This window comes from Aotus nancymaae, unplaced genomic scaffold, assembly GCF_030222135.1.
Source record: "Aotus nancymaae isolate 86718 unplaced genomic scaffold, 86718_ANA_hifiasm-v0.15.2.pri h1tg000089l, whole genome shotgun sequence".
In the NCBI taxonomy this organism is placed as follows: Eukaryota; Metazoa; Chordata; class Mammalia; order Primates; family Aotidae; genus Aotus; species Aotus nancymaae.
The window spans coordinates 24,226,043-24,247,533 of NW_026988504.1; the positions used below are offsets into that span (position 1 = coordinate 24,226,043).

At 53.6% G+C, this 21,491-nt stretch overlaps 2 protein-coding genes across 15 annotated transcripts in view; both read right to left on the reverse strand.

Moving 5' to 3' along the window:
* Positions 1 to 295: 295 nt before the first annotated feature.
* Positions 296 to 8,521, reverse strand: NAGLU (N-acetyl-alpha-glucosaminidase). Its single transcript, XM_012443895.2, has 6 exons — positions 8,112 to 8,521; positions 7,219 to 7,366; positions 6,470 to 6,616; positions 6,199 to 6,284; positions 3,643 to 3,899; positions 296 to 1,792 (listed from the first exon to the last, which is right to left on the reverse strand). The coding sequence occupies exons 1-6, from the start codon at positions 8,486 to 8,488 to the stop codon at positions 579 to 581; spliced, it is 2,229 nt and encodes a 742-aa protein (XP_012299318.2). The 5' UTR covers positions 8,489 to 8,521; the 3' UTR covers positions 296 to 578.
* Positions 8,522 to 17,994: 9,473 nt separating this feature from the next.
* The window catches only part of ATP6V0A1 (ATPase H+ transporting V0 subunit a1), a 65,067-nt gene continuing 61,570 nt past the window's right edge, over positions 17,995 to 21,491 (reverse strand). For all 14 annotated transcript variants that reach the window (XM_064369320.1, XM_064369314.1, XM_064369319.1 and 11 more), the window contains one exon: positions 17,995 to 19,551. In XM_064369320.1, coding sequence (XP_064225390.1) covers positions 19,448 to 19,551 — 104 coding nt within the window. In that variant the 3' untranslated portion in view covers positions 17,995 to 19,447. The remainder of the gene's footprint in view (positions 19,552 to 21,491) is intronic.

Consider the following 21,491-nt stretch of genomic DNA (forward strand, 5'->3'; position numbering starts at 1 on the left):
AGGTTGCAGTAAGCTGAGATTGCTCCACTGAACTCTAGCCTGGATGACAGAGCAAGACTCGTCTCAGGGAAGAAAAAAAAACATTAGCCAGGCGTGGCGATGCATACCTATAGTCCCAGCTACCCAGGAGGCTGAGGCACAGGAATCACTTGAACCCAGGAGGCGGACATTGCTGTGCCAAGATGGTGCCATTGTACTCCAGCCTGGGCAACAGAGCAAGACTATTTAAAAAAAAAAAAAAAGGTGGGGTGGCATGAGGCAAGCGATGGGAGAACAGGTCCACCCCCGGGGCCACGCTATAGCCCTGAGTCCTCCCAAGCGTGGCAGCAGTGACCTCATTCTGACAGACCCAGTGACTCATCAGTTTAAGTGGATAGAAAACAGTACTTTAATCCCACACTTTGGTTGGTGGTGAAGGGCAGCTCACTTCCCCCCAATTCCCCCAAGGCCAGACCCCACCAGCAGGCCGTGGGGCCTCCTCCCAGGCCTGGGATACCCTGTGATGCTTGTCCAACTCCGGGCCCTCGAAACCTGCCCCGGCCGGAGTTAGTGGAAAGCAAGGCCCAGGGGTGTTGAATCTATCCCCAAGAGCCGGCCACCCAGCGGGGGTAATATTTGAGGAAGATCTTCTTGGCCAGGTCCACAGTATCTCCTCGCGGCTGGCTGGGATACCTCTGCTTGCTGAGGACAAAGTCCTGCTCCAGTTGGAAGACATTTTTGTCAAACTGGTGCTGTTGGAAAGGGATGCCCTGGGCCACACTGGCAGCCAGCGCCTCCAGGAAGAGCCGCCAGCGAGGGGTGTAGTAGTTGGCCACCAGCCCCGCCAGCTGCTTGTTGGCGTAGTCCAGGATGTTGCCTTCTGGCCCCCATAGGGTCAGCTGGTAGCGGCTGTTCTGCTCATAGAAATCAGCCTCGGCCTCACTGACCGCCACTGCTCTGGCCTGTTCCAGCCAGCTGCCCAGCAAGAAGCGGCTGTCACTAGCCAGTACCTCGTCCAGCGCCGGCAGCAGCTCGTAGGCCAGGATGCCTCCAGCCCTCAACAGGGAACTCAGCTCCTTGCTCAGGTAGGCACTCCTCGCCTCCTCGTAGTACAAGCTGACCAGCTCCTGCACCGCCTGCCGAGTGACATCCAGCAGGTCATAGCGGAAGATGGGGCTGGCAGCCAGGGTGGCGGCAGCTGAGAGCAGCAGCTGCCAAGCCTCAAACACATCAGATCGGTTGTACCAGATGGTTGTATTCATCTGTAGGGACGGCCGCCTGACCAGCGGGCTGTGATTGTGGCCCCTGCAGGCCTCCCCGGAGCAATTGTACACACTCCTGAGCAAGAGCCTCCACGCTGCCCCTGCGTCCGGGTGGGACACCCCATACCGCTGGGCAGCAAAGCTGGTCACCCAGGCCGCCAAATCTGGCACTGGGTCCTTTCGCCAGCTCAGCTCAGCCATGAGGGAATAGACCACTTCGTTCTGGCTGATGCCCTCGGGGGCCATGCCGGTGCCTACCATGGTGGAGTTGGGGAAGAGGCGGGCAGCTTCTGGGCCTTGGTTCACGGCCTCCAGGGCTCCAAACAGACCATGGTTGCCCCCGAAGTTGTGCAGCATGCACCAGATGAAGGGCTGGCCCTGGAAGGAGGCGGTGCGGGTGTATACAGGCTGGCTCTCAGCAAACAGGTCCAGAACCAGTAGGCGGCCACGGGGCACAGCCCCCAGCACAGCCCCGACCTGGGCAGGCCCCCAGAACTGGGGCTGGTGCTGGAAGAGCCAGCCTTGGAGCAGCCACACAGCATCAGTATCCACTGTGGTCAGGAGGTGGGGGGACACAGAAGAGGAGTGATGAGAGGAGAGGGGGTAGCGAATGTTCACCCCACTCTACGGACGACTCTGTCTATCCTGGGGCATGCCTTCCCATGAGCCCCACCAGCAGGACGCTCCATCCCACATATGCTGCCCCATCCCCATCTCTCCCCGCTGGAAACACCAGGACAAGGTTCAGCAAGCTTCAGGGAACGTTACCCAGAGAGCTCCTTCATTCCTTCATTCATTTAGAGACAGAGCCTTGCTCTGTAGCCTAGGTTGGAGTGCAACGGGGTGATCTCAGCTCACTGCAACCTCTACCTCCCAGGTCTGAGTTAAACAATTCTCCTGCCTCAGCTCCAAGTAGCTGGGATTACAGGTGCTCGTGACCATGCCCAGGTAATTGTATTTTTAGTAGAGACAGTTTCACCATGTTGGCCAAACTGGCCTTGAACTCCTGACCTCGTGATCTGCCCACCTCAGCCTCCCAAAGTGCTTGGATTACAGGCGTGAGCCACTGTGCCTAACCTATTTTTTAATTTTTTTGAGATGGAGTTTCGCTCTTGTTGCCCAGGCTGGAGTGCAATGGCGTGATCTCTGCTCACCGCAAACTCCACCTCCCAGGTTCAGGGGATTCTCCTGCCTCAGCCTCCAGAGTAGCTGGGATTACAGGCATGCGCCACCACGCCTGGCTAATTTTGTATTTTTAGCAGAGACAGGGTTACTCCACGTTGGTCAGGCTCGTCTTGAACTCCTGACATCAGGTGGTCTACCCACCTCGGCCACCCAAAATGCTGAGATTACAGGCATGAGCCACCGCGTCCGGCCCAGGGCTCCTTAAAACATGGAGCCTTCTGGCTGGGCACAGTGGCTCACATCTGTAATCCCAGCACTTTGGGAAGCCAAGATGGGCAGATCATCTGAGGTCAGGAGTTCGAGACCACCCTGGCCAACATGGTGAAACCCCATCTCTACTAAAAATACAAAAATTAGCCAGGCATGTTGGCATGTGCCTGTAATCCCAGCTACTTGGGAGGCTGAGGCAGGAGAATCGCTTGAACCCGGGAGGCAAAGGTTGTGGTGAGCCGAGATGGCGCCATTGCACTCCAGCCTGGGCAACAGAGCGAGACTCTGTCTCAAATCAAAACAAAACAAAAACGGAGCTTCTGCTTTAGGTCTGGTGTAGGGCCGGAGAATTTGCAGTCTCACAGCTCGGGGTGCTGCTGCTGCCGCTGCCAGTTTTGAGTCACACCTGGAGCAGCGCTGCTCAAGAAAGGCTGAGCTGATCTGTTCCCTTCCTGGCCAACACAGAGGCCTCCCCACTAAGTCATTCCTGACTTGGGCGCCCTCTGCTCCTCCTTGTAAGTGGCAGAAGCAGCCCTGGCCTCACGGTTTTGTAGCAGGATGGGCACTTACTGCCTTGAGGCATATCCGCTCGCCTCCAGCCGGTAGTGCCGACCTGAGCAACCACATGAAGACCAAACAAAACCCGTGTTCCTAGCTAGCCCTTAGCGGCCTTCACTCTGGGCCGGGCATTAGTCTACCTATGAGGTAGTCCCATTTTACAGGGGAAGCAACTGAGACACTGGGAGGGAGGTCAGGAGTCATAAGCCACATGGCCAGGAAACAAGAGTGCCAGGTGTGACCCAGGTTGTCGGGCTCCAGAGCTCATCTCTCAACCGCAGTGGGATTCACTGAGACGACGCGTATGTACAAGCGCTTGGTAAACTGTAAAGCGCTGTGTGTTACGGCGAGGCATTATTCCAGTCCCTCTGCCCACTCCTACTGACATCTGCTACCCCCTTCTTTACGAGGGTCTGGGGGGCTCTCCCTCCTCCCCCAGGCACTGTACCTGCAATCATGGCCTCATAGACGGCAGCAGTGGCTGCGGCAAGGTAGGAGGGCTCCGAGGAGGGCGGCTGCATCTCGTTGAAAGTGTCGGCCCCGTAGATGTGATCTGTGCCAAACTCTTTAGTCAGCTCTCGCAGGAAGAGGCTCCCGAGGATGGGGAATATGGGGTCTTCTGGGGCCAGAAGAAAGGAGCAGGAGTAGGAGCAGTTGAAGTGTCCCCAGCTGCCCATCTGGGTGACATTGACCCGAGGGAACACCCTAGTGGGGAGCAAAAGCTCAGACATTTCAGGGAAGCGCCATTGTACTCATCTTGGCCCATGGCCCCTCACCAGCCTCACCAACTTATCCACAGCTCCCAGGGCACACCTGGTTTCTCTCATCTCTATGGCTTTGTACAGGCTGTGCTCTCTGCATAGTCCTTTCCTCTCCTTCCCTGGCCACCTTCTCTGGAAAACTTACACCATCTCTCCCCTTCCTGTGGCCTGAATCAGGCAACACTCCTCTTTTGTTTCTTTCTTTTTCTCCCTCCCTCCCTCCTTCCCTTCTTCTTTTCTTTTCTTCCCTTCCTCCTTTCCTTTGTTTCTCTCTCTCCCTCCCTCCTTCCCTCCTTTTTCTTTCTTTTTTTAAATTATAGTCTAAGTCCTCAGATACATGTGCAGGTTTGTTGCGTAGGTATACGTGTGCCATGGTGATCTGCTGCACCCATCAGCCCGTCATCTGACTTTTAAGCCCCGTATGCATTTGGTATTTGTCCTAATGTTCTCCCTCCCCTCAGCCCCCAACCCATGACAGGCCCTGGTGTGTGATGTTCCCCTCCCTGTGTCCATGTGTTCTCATTGTTCAATTCCCACTTATGAGAACATGCAGTGTTTAATTTTCTTTATTAGGAGTCTTGCTTTGTCACCCAGGCTGGAGTCAGTGGCACGATCTCAGCTCACTGCAACCTCTGCCCCCTGGCTTCAAGCAATTCTCCTGCCTCAGCCTCCCAACTAGCTGGGATTACAGGCACCTGCCACCAAGCCCAGCTAATTTTTGTATTTTTAGTAGAGATAGGGTTTCGCCATGTTGGCCAGGCTGGTCTCGAACTCCTGACCTCAAATGATCCACCGCCTCAGCTTCCCAAAGTGCTAGGATTACAGATGTGAGCCACCGTGCCCAGCCAAGCAACACTCCTTTTTCAAGACTGGGCTCTGCCCTGAGCCCTTCCTGCCCCTCTCTCCTGGCTGAGGAGATGGGAACCCACATATATTCCTGTCTCTGACACCGCATTGTACCCCTCAGCCAACATCTCTGTCCTATTGGGGGTAATGCCTTAGGCACGTTTCTTGCCGCCTCCCAGGGCCCAGCAAAGAGCCAGGTGTGGCAGCCCCAGACAGCTGGAGAAAGTTCACTGAATGAATGAGTGAGTTTCCTGCCACCTGATGATGGCAGCGAATAGGCAGGCAGGGAGGTCAGTGGCAGGCATGACGTCCTGTGAGTGTGGAAGCCAGACATAGGTAGGTGCAAAGGAGGTCATGGGGGACACCAGCAAGGCTTCCTGAAGGAGGGGAGGTCTCAGATGGGCCTTGAAGACTTTTGCCAACCACATGAGAGAGGATGGCTGGGTAGCACAGAGGAGCAGGAGGGACAGGGAATACGGAGCCCCCGCTGCTGCCACTCATAAGGGCTGTTTTTTTTTTTTTTTAACGGAGCCTCTATTGCCCAGGCTGGAGTGTAGTGGCGTGATCTTGGCTCACTGCAATCTCTGCCTCCTGGTTTCAAGCAATTCTCCTGCCTCAGCCTCCCGAGTAGCTGGGATTACAGGCATGTACCACCACACCCAGCTAATTTTGGTATTTTTAGTAGGGACGGGTTTTCACCATGTTGGCCAGGCTGGTCTTGAACTCCTGACCTTGTGATCTACCCGCCTCGGCCTACCAAAGTGCTGGGATTACAGGTGTGAGCCACTGTGCCCTGCAGGGCTGCCATTTGCTAGCACTCTGTGCAAAGTCAACAGATAGATCAAGAGATAATTATAATCCCCACAGCAATGTAAGGGAGAGATCCCATTTTACAAGTAAGGAATCTGAGACACAGAGCAGTCATGTCATCTGCCCGAAGTCACACAGCTAGTTAGCAGCAGAGCCATAAATCAAACCCAGGCTTACATCCAGAGCTTAAGTTTGTTTGTTTCTTGTTTTTTTTGAGTTGGAGTTTCATTCTTGTTGCCCAGGCTGAAGTGCATTGGCGCGTTCTCGACTCACTGCAACATCTGCCTCCCGGGTTCAAGCAATTCTTTTGCCTCAGCCTCCCGAGTAGCTGGGATTAGTGCACGCCACCACACCCCACTAACTTTTATATTTTTAGTAGAGACAGGGTTTCACCATGTTTGCCAGGCTGGGTCTCAAACTCCTGACCTCAGGTGATCCGCCCATCTCAGTCTCCTAAAGTGCTGGGATTACAGGTGTGAGCCACCATGCCCGGCCCAGAGCTTAAGTTTTTAAGTCCTGTTCTTAAGTCATGTTCTAGAGGGGAATAAAATTTCCTCTCTAAGTGGAGGGGGTGGGGGGAACCTCACCTGGTGATAGCCTTGGGAACATGCCCCGAGAACGCAGGTAGCACTGGGATCATGCCGAAGGAGCGCATCCGGTCCAGGATCCGGTGCTGGAGGAACGGAAGGGAGGGTGGTGAGCATGGCCACTGCTGTCCTAAGGGGAAGCCCTCATCACCCAGGACACACAGAGTCCCCCTGGATCAGTGAAGAGCCCCAGGGCTGGCCAAATACCACCCTCCCTGGGCCTGGGACCATCTATCACCGATTCCACCCCTTCCCTTTTCTGTCCTTTCACCTGCAGGTAAAGCTGCTTGATGTGCCAGGCGCGGGGCAAGGGGCCATCCCAGGTGTGCAGATTGCCCATACGCCCCCAGGCCAGGAAGGCAGGACCAGTAAAGAACTCATCGATCTCTGCCTGGGTCAGGCCCAAAGCCAGGTACACCTGAGGAGGAAAGGGTTCCCCACACATAGAAATATATTCATCTGCATCCATTGATTCATTCATTCAACAACCATTCACTCATTGCATCTCTGTGCTGGGCGCTAGGGCTACTGAGATAAAACTGACCCCTGCCAGCAAGGAGCCCACAGCCCAGGGGAAAGAGACCTGTGAGTAGGTGAGTTCACTGTGTCACCTTTGTCGCACAGGTGAGGAGATGGGGCACAAAGGGGCTTTCCCCCAAGAGGAAGTCCTTAGAAGGCTTCATGAAGCCAGGGTGCCAGATGGAAGGGTAAGACAGCTGTGTGAAGAGCTTAAGCAGCGCCTGGAGCAGCTGGTGTAAAACAGAGGCTTCCAGGGAGGCAGATCTAGTGCTGCCCCTGAGTTGGATCCAAGGGACCAGGTGATTAGTCACATAGGGGAGATGAGGGGAAGGAGCCCCACTCCTCAAACTGGAAGCCTCAGTTTTTAGGAGGCTGGAGCCATGGTGCAAGCTGTAAGCACTTCTGGAGACATACACTGTGCCCGTGCTGAGGGGCACGTGAAGGCACCTAGGGAGGCTCCTGCCAGGGCAGGAGGGTGGGGAGGGGACAGTGGGCACGCACCCGCTGCCAGATGGCCTCCTGGCCACTCCAGGCCAGTGCCAGGTTGATCCCATTCAGCGCCATCCAGTCTATCTCTTGCTCCCAGCGGGCCCAGTCCCACCACACGAAGGAGTAGCTTTGTGTGCACACATTCTGGTAATAGCGGTACCTGCGGGCAGTGTCATGAGCTGGGGCGCATCCCACTCTGGAGGGTCCACGGTCCTGGGACAACTCTCCCATCCCCCACTTGGAGGAGAGGAGAGGGGCTCCAAAAATGGTCCTTCTGCTTCAGGCTGGGGCCCACCCCAGGTGGAGCTGGGACCAGGTACCTGGGCTGGGCTTCTGAGGCACTCCCCCACTGTACTCCCCCAGGGCCCTCGAGCCTGGCAGGTATTTGGGTGGCATATTCCACTTTCATGCCACACTGCCAGAGCCCCTCCTCTGCACGGTGTTTTCCTGGAACGGGGGTCCCAGCCCCCACAGTCTAACAGGTGGGCAGGGGGAGGACAGCTGTGTGAACAGATCACTCCATACTGTGGCAGGAGCTGAACACAGGCCTGTGGGTGGGGTGGGGGTGGGGGGACACGTCCTTCCTCAGTCCGCAGGTTCAAAGAGGTGGGGGAGGAAGGGAAGAAAATTCACACATCACCAATTGTGCACCACAAATTCTACGCCCATCTTCGTGCAAATCCTCACAATAACACTGCACGGTAGGCGTCTTCTTTCCTTTTTGCAGGTGGGCCCGCCGAGGCTCTGAGAAGCAGAGTGGCTGGCTCAAGGTCACACAGCTGCTGGGGGCGGCGATGCTGGGCCTTCCTGCCAGCGCTCCCCGCTCAGCCTCCCGGTTGGGGTGGCAGCGGCTGAGGGAGGGGGTGGGCGCCTCGGGCGGACGCGGGGGAGCTGAGGGGCGGTACCTGTTGGGCGTGGCCTCGGTCAACTCCCCAGGCACGGCGGGCAGTGGCCGCGGCAGGCGCAGCTGAGAGCCGGACCAGGCCACGTGGCAGCCACAGAAGTCGCGCAGGTAGCGGTGCAGCCCCGCGGCGGCCGCTACGCCGGTGGAGCCGCGCACCTGCACCCGCGCCGCGCCGCCGCCGCTCAGGCTGTAGGTGTCCAAGCCCGGCTCGGCCGCCAGGGCGCGCTCCACCGACACCGAGAAGTTTGCCGCGGGGCCGGGCCCCAGCAGCCGGGCCACGAGCGCCCGCACGGCGGCCGCCTCCCCGGCCTCGTCCCCTGCTGCGCCCCCGGCCCCAGCCAGGAGCAGGACCCCTACCGCCACGGCGAACGCTTCCATGGCCTCAGCCCGGCGGGGGCTCGTGACTGCCAGGGGGCGGGGCGGCCCCCGTCCAATCAGCTGCGGGCCTCCGGCCACGTGGACCCGAAGGCCAAGCCCGGCCTCGGGGCTGGGAGTCGCGGCTTCCGGGTCCCAGGCAGCGCCTTTGGGGGTGTCTAGTGACCGCACGCGGTGGGGAGCGCGTGACCCCGGCAACCTGAAGCGTCCAGAGCCGAAAGGGACCCGCTAGCCCTCACAGAACGCCATCAGGTAAAACGCGCTTTCACACGCAAATAACTTCCATCCAACAATCTAATAAATACACTTTGGAGTTTATTTTGTATCAGGTACTGCCATAGCTACTGCCCTACTGATGAACGAACGAGATAGACGGTCCCTACCGTCCCTGTCAGGGGATGACCTAGAAACCAAAGGATCTCCCTCATAGTTGTGATGCTGCCAAGAAGTGCAAGGGTAAGGCTTCCAAAGGAAGTGACTTTTTTTAATTTTAATTTTAATTTTTTTTTATTTTATAAGGACGGGGTTACACCATGTTGGTCAGGCTGGTCTTGAACTCCCGACCTCAGGTGATCACCCGCCTTGGCCTCCAAAGTGCTTGGATTACAGGCGTGAGCCACCACGCCCGGCCAGGAAGTGACTTTTAATCTGAAACTCAAGGATGAATAGGAATTGGCTAGAAGAGGGAGAGGAAGAGCCTTCCAGACAGAGGAGATGCATCTATGAAGGTCCTGGGAAGGCAGAGAGCTTGCAGATTTGAGGAACTAACGGGCTAGGAAGTTGGAGGAGGGAATGGGGCCACGTGAGCCCAGGCTGGCCGTGGAGCAGGGCTGGTGGGCACGTTAAGGGCTGTCCATTGGCAGCAGCAGCAACATGACAGGAGCTGTCATTTTGTCAGAAGTTTCCAACCAGAGTGAGTCCATCTTGAACAGGGGCTGGGTAAAGTGAGGCTGAGACCTGCTGGGTTGCATTCCCAGGAGGTTAGGCCTTCTTTGTCACAGGATGAGACAGGAGGTCAGCTCAAGGTACAAGGTCACAAGACCCCGCTGATAGAATGCATCGGCCGGGCGCGGGGGCTCACGCCCGTAATGCCAACACTTTGGAAGGCCAAGGCAGGCGGATCACCTGAGGTCAGGAGTTCAAGACCAGCCTGACCAACATGGAGAAACCCCGTCTCAGCTAAAAATACAAAATTAGCCAGGCATGGTGGCACATGCCTGTAGTCCCAGCTACTCGGGACGCTGAGGCTGGAGAATCGCTTGAGCCCCGGAGGCAGAGGTTGCGGTGAGCCGAGATTGCGCCACTGCACGTCAGCCTGGGCAACAAAAGCAAAACTCAGTCTTAAAAAACAAAACAAAACAAAACAAAACAAAATGCAGCAAAGAAACCAGTCAAAACCTGCTAAACCCAAGAGAGTCAGGAAGGTGACCTCTGGTCGTCCTCACTCACTGCTCGTTATACGCTAATTATGATGCATTAAACATGCTAAGGACACTCCCAGCGGTGCCAGGCAGCTTACAAATGCCATGGCAATATCCAGAAGTTACCCTATATGGTCCAAAAGTGGAGGGACCCTCAGTTGGGGGAAGAATCCCTGCCCCTTTTCTGGAAAACTGATGGATGACCCACCCCTTGTTTATCATATACTCAAGGAATAACCATAAAAATAGCCAACCAGCAGTCCATACCACTGCTCTGCTTATGGAGTTAGCATTCTTTTGTTTCTTTACTTCTCTAATAAACTTGCTTTCACTTTATGGACTCACCCCGAATTCTTTCTTGCTTGAGATCCAACAACACTCTTGCCGGGTGACGTGTCAGAGCTCTGGCACTGAGAAGTGGTCGACTCAAGGGTTGGTAAAAAGAATTTACCAACTGGTTGGGTGTGGTGGCTCACGCCTGTAATCCCAGCACTTTGGGAGGCTGAGGTGTGTGGATCACCTCACCTGATGTCAGGAGTTTGAGACCAGCCTGGCTAACATGGTGAAACCCTGTCTCTACTAAAAATACAAAAATTAACTGGGCCTGGTGGGATGCCCCTGTAATTCCAGCCACTCGGGAAGCTGAGGCAGGAGAATTGCTTGGACCCAGGAGACAGAGGTAATGAGCCATTGCACTCCAGCCTGGGCAACAAGAGCGAAACTCAGTCTCAAAAAAAAAGGAGCATGTATGGACCTTAAGGCGGAGGCTTAGGGTTGTAAAATGAGTTTCAGCATGGCATAAGTGTATAGAAATTTTATATTGTGAGGGCAGAGCCCTCAGGAATGGGATTGGTGCCTTTATAAGGGAGGCCAAAGAGAAGCCCCTACCCACTTCTACCTTGTGAAACCACAGTGAGAAGGCACAGCTTATTAAGCAGGAAGTGAGCCCTCCCTAGACACTGACTCTATAAGCACCTTGATCTTGGACTTCCCAGCCTCCAGAACTGTGAGAAATAAGTGTTTCTTGTATTTAAAAAAAAAAATGTATAGAAATTTTAATTACTTATAAATGTTAAAAGAGGCCTGGAATCAGATGCTGACTTTAAATACTAGGAAAGTTTGATTTTTTTTCTTTTGAGAGTCTCCCTCTATCACCCAGGCTGGAGTACAGTGGCCTGATAGCTCACTGCAACCTCTGCCTCCAGGTTCAAGCAATTCTTCTGTCTCAGCCTCTTGAATAGCTGGGATTACAGGCCTGCAGCATTACATCTGGCTAAGTTTTGTAGGGACGGGGTTTCATCCTGTTGGCCAGGCTGGTCCTCAAGTGATCCACCTGCCTTGGCCTCCCAAAGTGCTGGGATTACAGGTGTGAGCCACCACGCCAGGCCTTGATTATTTCTAAATTCCCCAGACAAGGAGTTTTGCCTCCCAATGGCCTGATGGTCAACAGGTGTGGTCTTCGCGCCTTAGATTGCTCCTTATCTAAATTGCTCAGATAAGAACTTTTTGTCTGGGGAGGGTGTGATTTTTGCTCTCCTCACCTTTCTTTGGGTCTGGACTAGGACCCCTTTCCAGTAACAATTTTACAGATTAGGAAACAGAGCCAGAGGAAGGAAGTGACTTGGGCAAGATTAGTAACTAGTTAGTAAGGAGAGCAGCTCTGTGCTAGATCCAGGAACTCTGGATTACAGAGCAGGGTTCTTGTTGCTCTTCCCCAGACAATGCAACTTATCGGGTTGCCTATCTGATCAGGGAGTGCTTGAGTAAGGCTGCTTGGGAGCTGGGAGAGTCTTTAGAAGGACTGCACTAGGTTTGTTAGATGTGATGGCTAACACCTGTAATCACAGCACTTAGGGAGGCGGAGGCAGGTGGAGCGCTTGAGTCCAGGCATTCAAGACCACGCAAAAACCCTGTCTGGCCAGGCGTGGTGGCTCATGCCTGTAATCCAAGCACTTTGGAGGTCAAGGCGGGAGGATCACCTGAGATCGGGAGTTCAAGACCAGCCTGACCAACACAGTGAAACCCCATCTTAAAAAAAAAAAATTAATTAAAAAAAAAATCCCTGTCTCTGCAAAAATTATTTGGGTGCAGTGGTCTGTGTTTGCGGTCCCAGTTAGTTATTCAGGAGGTGGAGGCAGGAGGATGGCTTGAGCCCAGGGGTTTGAGGCTGCAGTGAGGCATGATCACACCACCCCACTCCAGGCCAGGCAACAGAGTGAGACCCTGACTCAAAAAAAAAAAAAATCTAGCCCATTGCAGTGGCCCCCGATCATAAAAAGTTGAGGCAGGCAGATCACTTGAGTCTAAGAGTCCAAGACCAGCCTGGGAACATGGCAAAACCCCTTCTCTACAAATAATACAAAGATTAGCCCGGCATGGTGGCATGCACCTGTGGTCCCAGCTACTTGGGAGGTTGAGCGGGGAGGATTGCTTGAGCCTGGGAGGTCAAGGCTGCAGTGAGCCCAGATGGCACCACAACACTCCAGGCCAGGCAACAGCAAGAGAACACATTATCATGTTCGTTTGTTTTATTTTAAGGCTCTGTAAACAGTGGTTGTGGGAGAGAGGGGAAGATTCAGGGACACTGAGTGAAATACTTTTTTTTTTTTGAGATGGAGTCTCTCTCTGTCACCTGGCTAATTTTTTGTATTTTTAGTAGAGACAGGGTTTCATTATGTTGGCCAGGCTGGTCTCAAAACTCTTGACCTCATGGTTCACCCGCCTCAGCCTCCCAAAGTGCTGGGATTACAGGCGTGAGCCACCACACCCCGCCTGATCCTTTACCATGTGACACAACTCATTACTTTTCCTGTAGTGTGTGTGAAGCAAGCTGGCCGGGCTTTCTGCGTGCTCTCCAGCTCATCTCATCTTTTGCTCCTGGCTAGCTTATTCCTCTGCTCATGCACTCCAGAATACCCTAGGATTCCTTCGTCTCTGCCCTTCTAATGCAGTTGCCTGCCTATTACACAGCCCAGCTCAGATCCCAGCCCACCTTGCCAAAGGAGGAATGAGTCCTTCCCTATCTGGCCACCAGGGAGCAGCCCATACCTAGGACATGGCTTGGGTAGGCTGAGTAGTGGAGGAGGCAGGCCACTTGGATCTGAACTCCCGCCAGCTGGATTTGAGCTCCAATGCCCCTTCCACCCAAGGTTCCTGGGGCAGAAAGAAGCGCAGTCCCATCCAGTGAAGGCGGTGATAGACTTGTTCTCTCTCTCTACAAAGGTTGGGACTCACCAGGCCAAGGATGCCCAGGCCACCCTCTCCCACAGTTCTAGGACCTCAAGATGAGGGGCATTTCCTGGACAGGGGCACAGACTCAATAGACAGATATCTGGGGTCCTGGGGTTCCACAAGAAGGGGATCAGGGTAAAGGGCACATCCCTTAAAAGCAGGAGCAAATGGCCAGGTGCGGTGGCTCACACCTGTAATCCCAGCACTTTGGGAGGCTGAGGCGGATGGATCACCTGAGGTCAGGAGTTCAAGACCAGCCTGGCCAACATGGCAAAACTCCATCTCTACTAAAAATACAAAAAATTAGCCAGGAGTGGTGGTGGGCGCCTGTAATCCCAGCAACTTGGAAGGCTGAAGCAGGAAAATTGTTTGAACCCAGGAGGCGGAGGTTGCAGTGAGCTGAGATCATGCCATTGTACTCCAGACTGGGCAACAAGAGCAAAACTCCATCTCAAAAAAAAAAAAAAAAAAAAAAAGGACCAAATGGATGCAGCCATCCTTTTCCCCATCTGCTACCACAGGGCTCTGGGACTTCCTGCACACTCCACAGCTCAGCCAGGTCAGCCCAACTTTAGTTGGAAGCAGCCCAAGGCCACTAGATTCTGAAAACTTAGTCTAGCGAAGGACTCACTGGCCCTGCTTCCTCCCAGTTTGTCAGACAGACACGGGAGAAATTTCTTCCCGAGGAAGCCCTATGCCACTCCCATTTTATTGAGATTATATACCATAAAATTTACCAATGTAAGGCTGGGGCCTGGTGGCTCACACCTATAATCCCAGCACTTTGGGAAGCTGAGGCAGGTGGATCACCTGAGGTCAGAAGTTCGAAACCAGTCTGGCCAACATAGGGAAACCCTGTCTCTACTAAAAATACAAAAATTAGCTGGATGTGGTGGCATGTGCCTGTAATCCCAGGTACTTGGGAGGCTGAGGCAGGAAAATCGCTTGAACCCAGGAGGCAGAGGTTGCAGTGAGCCATGATTGCACCATTGCACTCCAGCCTGGGCAACAAGAGTGAAACTCTGTCTCAGGAAAAAATAAAATAAAATTAGCCCAGTGTGGTGGTGTGCATGCCTGTAATCCCAGCTACTTGGGAGGCTGAAGTAGGAGAATCTTTTGAACCAGGGAGGCAGAGGTTGCAGTGAGCCAAGATGGCACCACTGCACTCCAGCCTGGGTGACAGAGCAAGATTCCATCTCAAAAAGCAGTTTACCAACATAAAGTGTACAATTCAATGGGTTTTAGTATAGTCACATAATTGTGTAGCCATCACCAGACTAACTTTACATTTTCATCAAAGAAACCCCATACCCCTTAGGAGTCACTCCACTGTAACTCTCTCCCCCAGTCCCATCCAGCATCCAGCCCCTGGCATCCATGAAATCTTTGTCTCTATGGGTTTGTCTATTCTGGAGAGTCCACGTAAATGGAATCATAAAGTAGGTGGTCTTCTGTGGCTGGTTTTGAGGTCCATTCATGTTGTAGCATGTATCAGTACCTCATTCCTGTTTATTGTAGAATAATATCCACCATGCCTAGCCCACCTTTTATTTATCCATTTATCAGCTGGTAAACATTAGTCTGTTTCCATTTTGAGGCTCTTATGAATAATGCTGCCATGAACATTTGTGTACAAGTTTTTGTGTGCATTCTTTCATTTTTCTTGGATAGATAAGAAAGTGTAGCCAGGCGCAGTGGCACGTGCCTGTAGTCCCAGCTACTTGGGAGGCTGAGGTGGGGGATCTCTAGAGCCCAGGAGTTCTGGGCTGTGGTGTGCTATGCCGATCAGGTGTCCGCATTAAGTTCGGCATCAATATGGTGACCTCCCGGGAGTGGGGGACCACCAGGTTGCCTAAGGAGGGGTGAACCAGTCCAGGTCAGAAACGGAGGAGGTCAAAACTCCCGTGCTGATCAGTAGTGGGATCGCGCCTGTGAACAGCCACTGCACTCCAGCCTGGGTAACATAGTGAGACCCCGTCTCTTTAAAAAAAAAAGTGTAATTGCTGGATCTTAGGTTAATTCTGTTTAGTATTTGTTTTTGAGACGGAGGCTCACTCTGTCGCCCAGGCTGGAGTGCAGTGGTGCGATCTCAGCTCACTGCAACCTCCACCTCCCGGGTTCAAGCAATTCTCCTACCTCAGCCTCCTGAGTAGCTGGGATTACAGGCACCTGCCACTGTGCCCAGCTAATTTTTGTATTTTTAGTAGAGACAGGGTTTCACCATTTTGGCCAGGCTGGTCTTGAACTCCTGATCTCATGATCCACCCGGCTCAGCCTCCCAAAGTGCTAGGATTACAGGAGTGAGCCACTGCACCTGGCCAATTCTGTTTAATATTTTGAGGAACTGCCAGACTGCTTTCCAAAGCAGCTGCACCATTTTACATTCCCACTAGCAGTGAATTGGGGTTCCAATTTCTCCTTGTGAACACTTGTAATTTTCTTATTCCTGCCTTTTTAGTGGGTGTGATATATCTCATTCTGGTTTTTATTTGCATTTCTGTAATGACTAATGGTGTCGAGCATCTTTTCATTGCTTTATCGGCCATTCATATAGCTTACTTGGAGAAATGCTTATTCAAACCCTTTGCCCATTTAAAAAAACAGTTGCTTGGCCGGGTGCGGTGGCTCAAGCCTGTAATCCCAGCACTTTGGGAGGCCGAGGCGGGTGGATCACGAGGTCAAGAGATCGAGACCATCCTGGTCAACATGGTGAAACCCCGTCTCTACTAATACAAAAAAAAAAATTAGCTGGGCACGGTGGCGCGTGCCTGTAATCCCAGCTACTCAGGAGGCTGAGGCAGGAGAATTGCCTGAACCCAGGAGGCGGAGGTTGCGGTGAGCCGAGATCGCACCATTGCACTCCAGCCTGGGTATCAAGAGCGAAACTCCGTCTCAAAAAAAAAAAAAAAAACAGTTGCTTTTATTATTGGGTGTAAGAGTTACTTATATATTCTAGAGACAAGTCCCTTATTAATATATGATCTACAAGTATTTTCTTTTTTGAGACAGAGTCTTACTCTGTCGCCAGGTGCCAGGCTGGAGTGCAGTGGCACAATCTTGGCTCACTGCAACCTCCGCCTCGTGGGTTGAAGCAATTATCCTGTCTCAGCCTCCCAAGTAGCTGGGACTACAGGCACACGCCACCATGCCCAGCTAATTTTTGTATTTTTAGTAGAGACGGGGTTTCACCATGTTGGCCAGGATGGTCTCGATCTCTTGACCTCGTGATCCGCCTGCCTCGGCCTCCCAAAGTGCTGGGATTATAGGCTTGAGCCACCGCGCCCGACCTTACAAGTATTTTCTTCTACGTGAGGGTTGTCTTTTCAGTTTCTTGATTCTGACCACTGAAGCACAAAATTCTTTTTTTTTTTTTTTTTGGGACGGAGTTTCGCTCTTGTTACCCAGGCTGGAGTGCAGTCACATGACCTCAGCTCACTGCAACCTCTGCCTCCCAAGTTCAAGTGATTCTCCTGCCTCAGCCTCTGGAGTAGCTGGGACTACAGGCGCCCGCCACCACACCTGGCTAATTTTTTTTAGTAGAGATGGGGTTTCACCATGTTCGCCAGGCTGATCTCGAACTCCTGACGTCAGGTAATCCACCTGCCTCAGCCTCCCACAGTGCTGGGATTACAGGTGTGAGGCACCGTGCCCGGCGAAGCACAAAAGCTTTGAATTTTGCTGAAACCTAAGTTATCAATGTATTTTTTATTTCTTATCGCTTGTGCTTTGGGTGTCACATCTAGAAATCATTCACTAACTCAAGACTAGGAAGATGTACTCCTATGGTTTCCCCTGAGTTTTATAGTTTTTGCTTACATTTTAGGTCCGGAATCTACTTTGAGTTAATTTTTGCATATGGTGGGGATAGTGGCCCAAATTCGTTCCTCTACATGTGGAAACCCCGTTGTACCAGTGTCATTTGTTGAAAAAGAGAGCTCTTTCCTCATTGAATCATCTTGATCCCTTTGTCAAAAATCAAGTGACCATAAATGTTAGGATTTATTCCTGGACTCTCAGTTAGAATCCACTGATGCTAAATATCTATTCTTATGAGGCCTTCCCTTCCCACCGAGCAGAAACTCAGAGCTCATTGACCAGAGTTTCTGCTCGAGACCTTATCTTTGAGGAGCTGGGTAGGGTGGGCACCTCAGCGCCGCCTCCAGGGACAGGTAGCACTGTCAGGGAGGAGGGAGGGCTTTAGGCTAGGCTGGAACATGGAATGAACAAGGGGCAGTGGTAGTCAGCCTGCCCAGGTCAGGGCCCCTGCCCTGAGGCCCCTGGAGGCAGGAGTGAAGAGGGAGGGCACGGAGTATGCAGTGTCTCACTAGGCAGTGCGGGGGGGAGGGGCCTCCTGCCCAGCCTGCTGCCCTGGATGGTCTGCCAGCTCTTCACCTGCTGCCTGCCAATTCCAGCACCTCACTCCCCAGCTGCCCAGAGGAACCCGTGTGGAGATTCCACTTACACTAAGGCCAAGGGTGTCAAGGCTCAAAATAGCCAGGCCACTGGGCCCTGGAGGGCACACTTGGAGAAGAGGGAGAGGCGTGGGGAGATACCCAGTGCCCCCTGCCCCCATGCTGTCTGGATGTGCAATGAGTGAAGGGGAGATGAAGATGGGCCGCCCAGTCCCTCCTCCCACAGGTAGTGTTTGCAGAACTGCCTCAGCTCCTGCAAGTAGGAAACTTGGGACAAGGTGAGAATTTCCCAAACTAACTGCAAGCCAGGCCCATTGCAGCTGTGGCCTTTGACAGAAGGAAAAGCCACAATGCTGGAGGGAGGCGAAGGTTGGGGGTCCAGATGGACTCAAGATGGCTGAGCCTGGAGCACAGGGGCTGTGGGCACAGTGACAGGCAGCCTCTCTGGGGGAGTCAAACACATTTTATTCAGCACAGGAATATCTCAATAGGAGGGCTTTGGGCAGAGTTCCCTGAACTCTGCTTCAAACCCCACTTGAAACAGAGTAAAGATCATCATGAAAACCCGGGATAATAAGAGGGCAGGGGGCTGCACAAGGTCGGGCCAGGTCATGGTCGGCCAGTATTCAGTGAAGCTGCGGCAGCCAAGCCCGGGAGAGAGGCCAGGACTCCGGGCAGCTCACTCAGAAAAGCCAGGGTGGGAGGAGGGCACTGGCTGGGCCCACTCAGGGAATTCTTTCTACCACTGAAAGCGGTGGGGATTAACTTAGCCAGGGCAGCCAGGGCTGCCATGCCAGCACATGATTAGAAGGTTTGGGGTGATGAGGAGGAGGCCCCTCAGCTGGGCTCTGCAGCCCTCACAGCCACATGCACGGCAGCCCTGCCAATGGCTTCCAATCAGCTAACCATCAGTGACACTAACCTACTCTGCCCAGGACACCCCTCCTGAGACCTGGGGCCAGTGTGGAGGTGAGGAGGGACACTGGGGGGTAGAGGCAGGCAGACTGCAGGCAGAACTGAGAGGACCCCAGTCCCATACTCAAGACATGATGATTGGGGGTGGGGAAGGTCTCAGGGTCTCCACTGGGAAGAGCATCAGCCTGCACCCTCTGCCCAAGGCTGTCCCTGCAAGGCCTGGGAAGAAGCCAGCCCGGGGGAGGGAAGCCCTGTGCACTGCAAAGCAGACAAAGCCTCTGCTCCAGGCACTCCCGGCTGTGCTATATACTGCAGGGCATGAACGAGGAGAGAGGAGAGGGTGGGAGTGCAGGGTGGGGTCAGGAAGGCGGTGTGGATATCCTATGACCCCTGGGGGTGACAGGGAGAAGCCACTCATGATGGCCCAGTTGGGTCCAGCTGAATGCCTGATAAACAAGCACTAGAGCAGGGTGGGCAAAGGACATAAATATCATCTTCCTGGACCCACCCCTGCTAACCCAAGAGTGGTATGTGTTACCAGTGTCCCCTTCTAGGGGAGAACCTGTATTGCTCCCCGCACTACTCCTGCTAGAAACTACTGTGGCAGGTGCAGGGAACTCAAAGTCTAGATGTGAATGGCATGGGTGCTGCTTCCATCCACACTCAGGGAAGATGAAAGGGCTTTGGGATTGCGTGGGAATGCACAGACGCTCACCACCAGGAGGCAGGAGGGGCTCTCTGACTGGGTGGAAGCTAAGAGGGCAAGGCTGGTGCTCAGTGGGTATGAGTGACAGCCAGCAAACCACTGCACTACACACAAATCTGGGGGTGGTGGGAGACCCAGGGAGGACTCTTCTATCTAAATGACTCACAGATGGGGTGACACGAATGTCCTGGTGCCTGCGGATCACAACCAACGGGCAGAGGAGCACAGCTCATCATTGTGGGGGGAGGCCGGGTGGACAGTGTGGAGCACATGGCCCTCACAGGGGCTCACTCTTCAAACTTCCCTTCCCGAATATGCTCGAAGGAGAAGGGTAGGAACTTGAAACCGGTCCCACTGTAGAATTTATTCTGGAACTCAACCCTGGAGAAAGAGAAGAAGAAAGTTGTCATTCAATAGGAACCTTGTGAAACTTTCTGGGACTTCACAGTTGGGCCAGAAAGATGCCCTGTGCCCACCTTACCCCAAGCCTCCTTTCCCTGGGGGAGCTGGATAAAGCCCAGAGTACAGAGCTCCCCCTTTTAAGCCTGGGACTCGCCTCAGCAAGAGTTTGACGTACAGAGGAAGGGATTTGCCCTCAGTTTCCAATCTCACTCTGTCCTCCTGAGCAGTGTGTTTATACACAACTCTCTGTAGAGAGGCACGTGTGAAAGTTCAGTTAGCTTGAGCCTAACATTGTTAATGAAGAAGTGGCCCCAACGCCCCCTCCTGGCGGGGGCTCACACAGCCCACCTCTAAGGGAAGCCCCTCCAGGGGCCCTGGGCAAGCACTTCTGTTTGCTTGTTATTTTTCCCGGGGGGAGCTAGAAGGGCGAGTTTGGAGTGAGCGTTCAAGGCTTTCCGTTTAAGGAAGGAAATTCCCAGGAAAGAGGGGGAGTTAGGAGGGGAAGTCTTCTCAAAGCAATGGCAAAAATATTCTCCAACCACAAAAACATCTGAGAAAGAATTATCTCAGGGACTAAAGAGAAAAAGGCTGAACTCCCTTCCCAGCAGGTCAATGTCCATGCCCGATAGTCTCTGTGGGGCTCTTTTGCACTCAGAGGGTGGGAGGAAGACTGTCACAGAAGCAGAGCGAGGCTGCCTTGCTGTGTTTCCTCCTGCAAACTCACCCTGGACGGCTGCCCAGCAACCAAACCACACCAAATAAGGGCAGAAAAATGCATGATTCAGAGGATAAAAAGGCCAAGGAGAGCTGCCCTGAGGAATAGTTTCCACATGGTGCTGTGTGACCCTGGAAGCACTGGGCCCCTGTAGGCACAGGCAGGAGTGGGGGCTGGGGCAGGCTCCCCAAGGTGACGGGTCACATGCAGGGTGAGGGCTTCCAGGAGCTTTAAAGCTTCAGGAACCTTCTAGTTCCCTCACTCAGCCATTAGCCTTCAGCCTTCAAATGGGGCTTCCTCTCTCCACACCAAAAAAGCTGGAATTAGAGAACAGGGGCTGGGAGGTGGCTGGGGCCCAAAGGTTGCAGGGCTGCTTGCCAGTGGCACTGGAAGTGCCTCAGAGGCCCCTTCACTGGGGTGCAGGCTGAGGACTGAGTGGCAGAGCTGCCAGCTATACGCCCTTGGAGAAGAGCACAACAGAATTTTCTGAGTAGGAGTAAGAGCAGGCGGCTTTCTCCCCACCCTCAACCCCACATTCCACAGGGGTGGGTCAAGGTCCTCCAGGGAAAACAGGACTCAGGAGCGGGAGGCCACAGAGCTTCCAACTGACGTTAGCCCAGGGTTCTTGCAGGGGCAATTCCAAACCAGGACCCGGATCCACCCACATCCTAACACCCCACCAAAAGTATTGCTCCAAGTTCCAGCTACTGAGACCACTTGTGAGGGAACGCAGTGGGTTCCTGCTTCTCACCCACTTCTGTTAGGTTTGAATTCTTCATGTTGAGTAGACTGTGTTCCCATATGGCAACGGTTATTTCAGAACAGCTGAAAAGAGATTTACATGTCCCCTTTTCATTCAACAATACATAGCCAGAGAGTGGACCAGTCACCTGAGGGTCCCAGGCCATGATCTAAGAGTGAATGTCAGCTTTGGGAGGGTAGGCTGACCCCCAAATCAGTGAGGTGTCCAGAATGCTGACCCCCTGTCTGGCTAATCACAAAACCTTGCTTATCTCCAAACTGGGCAAATGGAGCAGCAGCTTTGTTTTCAGATGCCTGTGGGGGCACTGCCCTTTCCTTGGCACCCCTCCAGTCACCTTATCTACCCATGGGGCCCAGCGACAAGGAAGGATATATGCCTAGGAGGGGCACATCATACTGTGTGAGCAGACAGGTGGCCCCCCGACATACTGCCCAATACTGC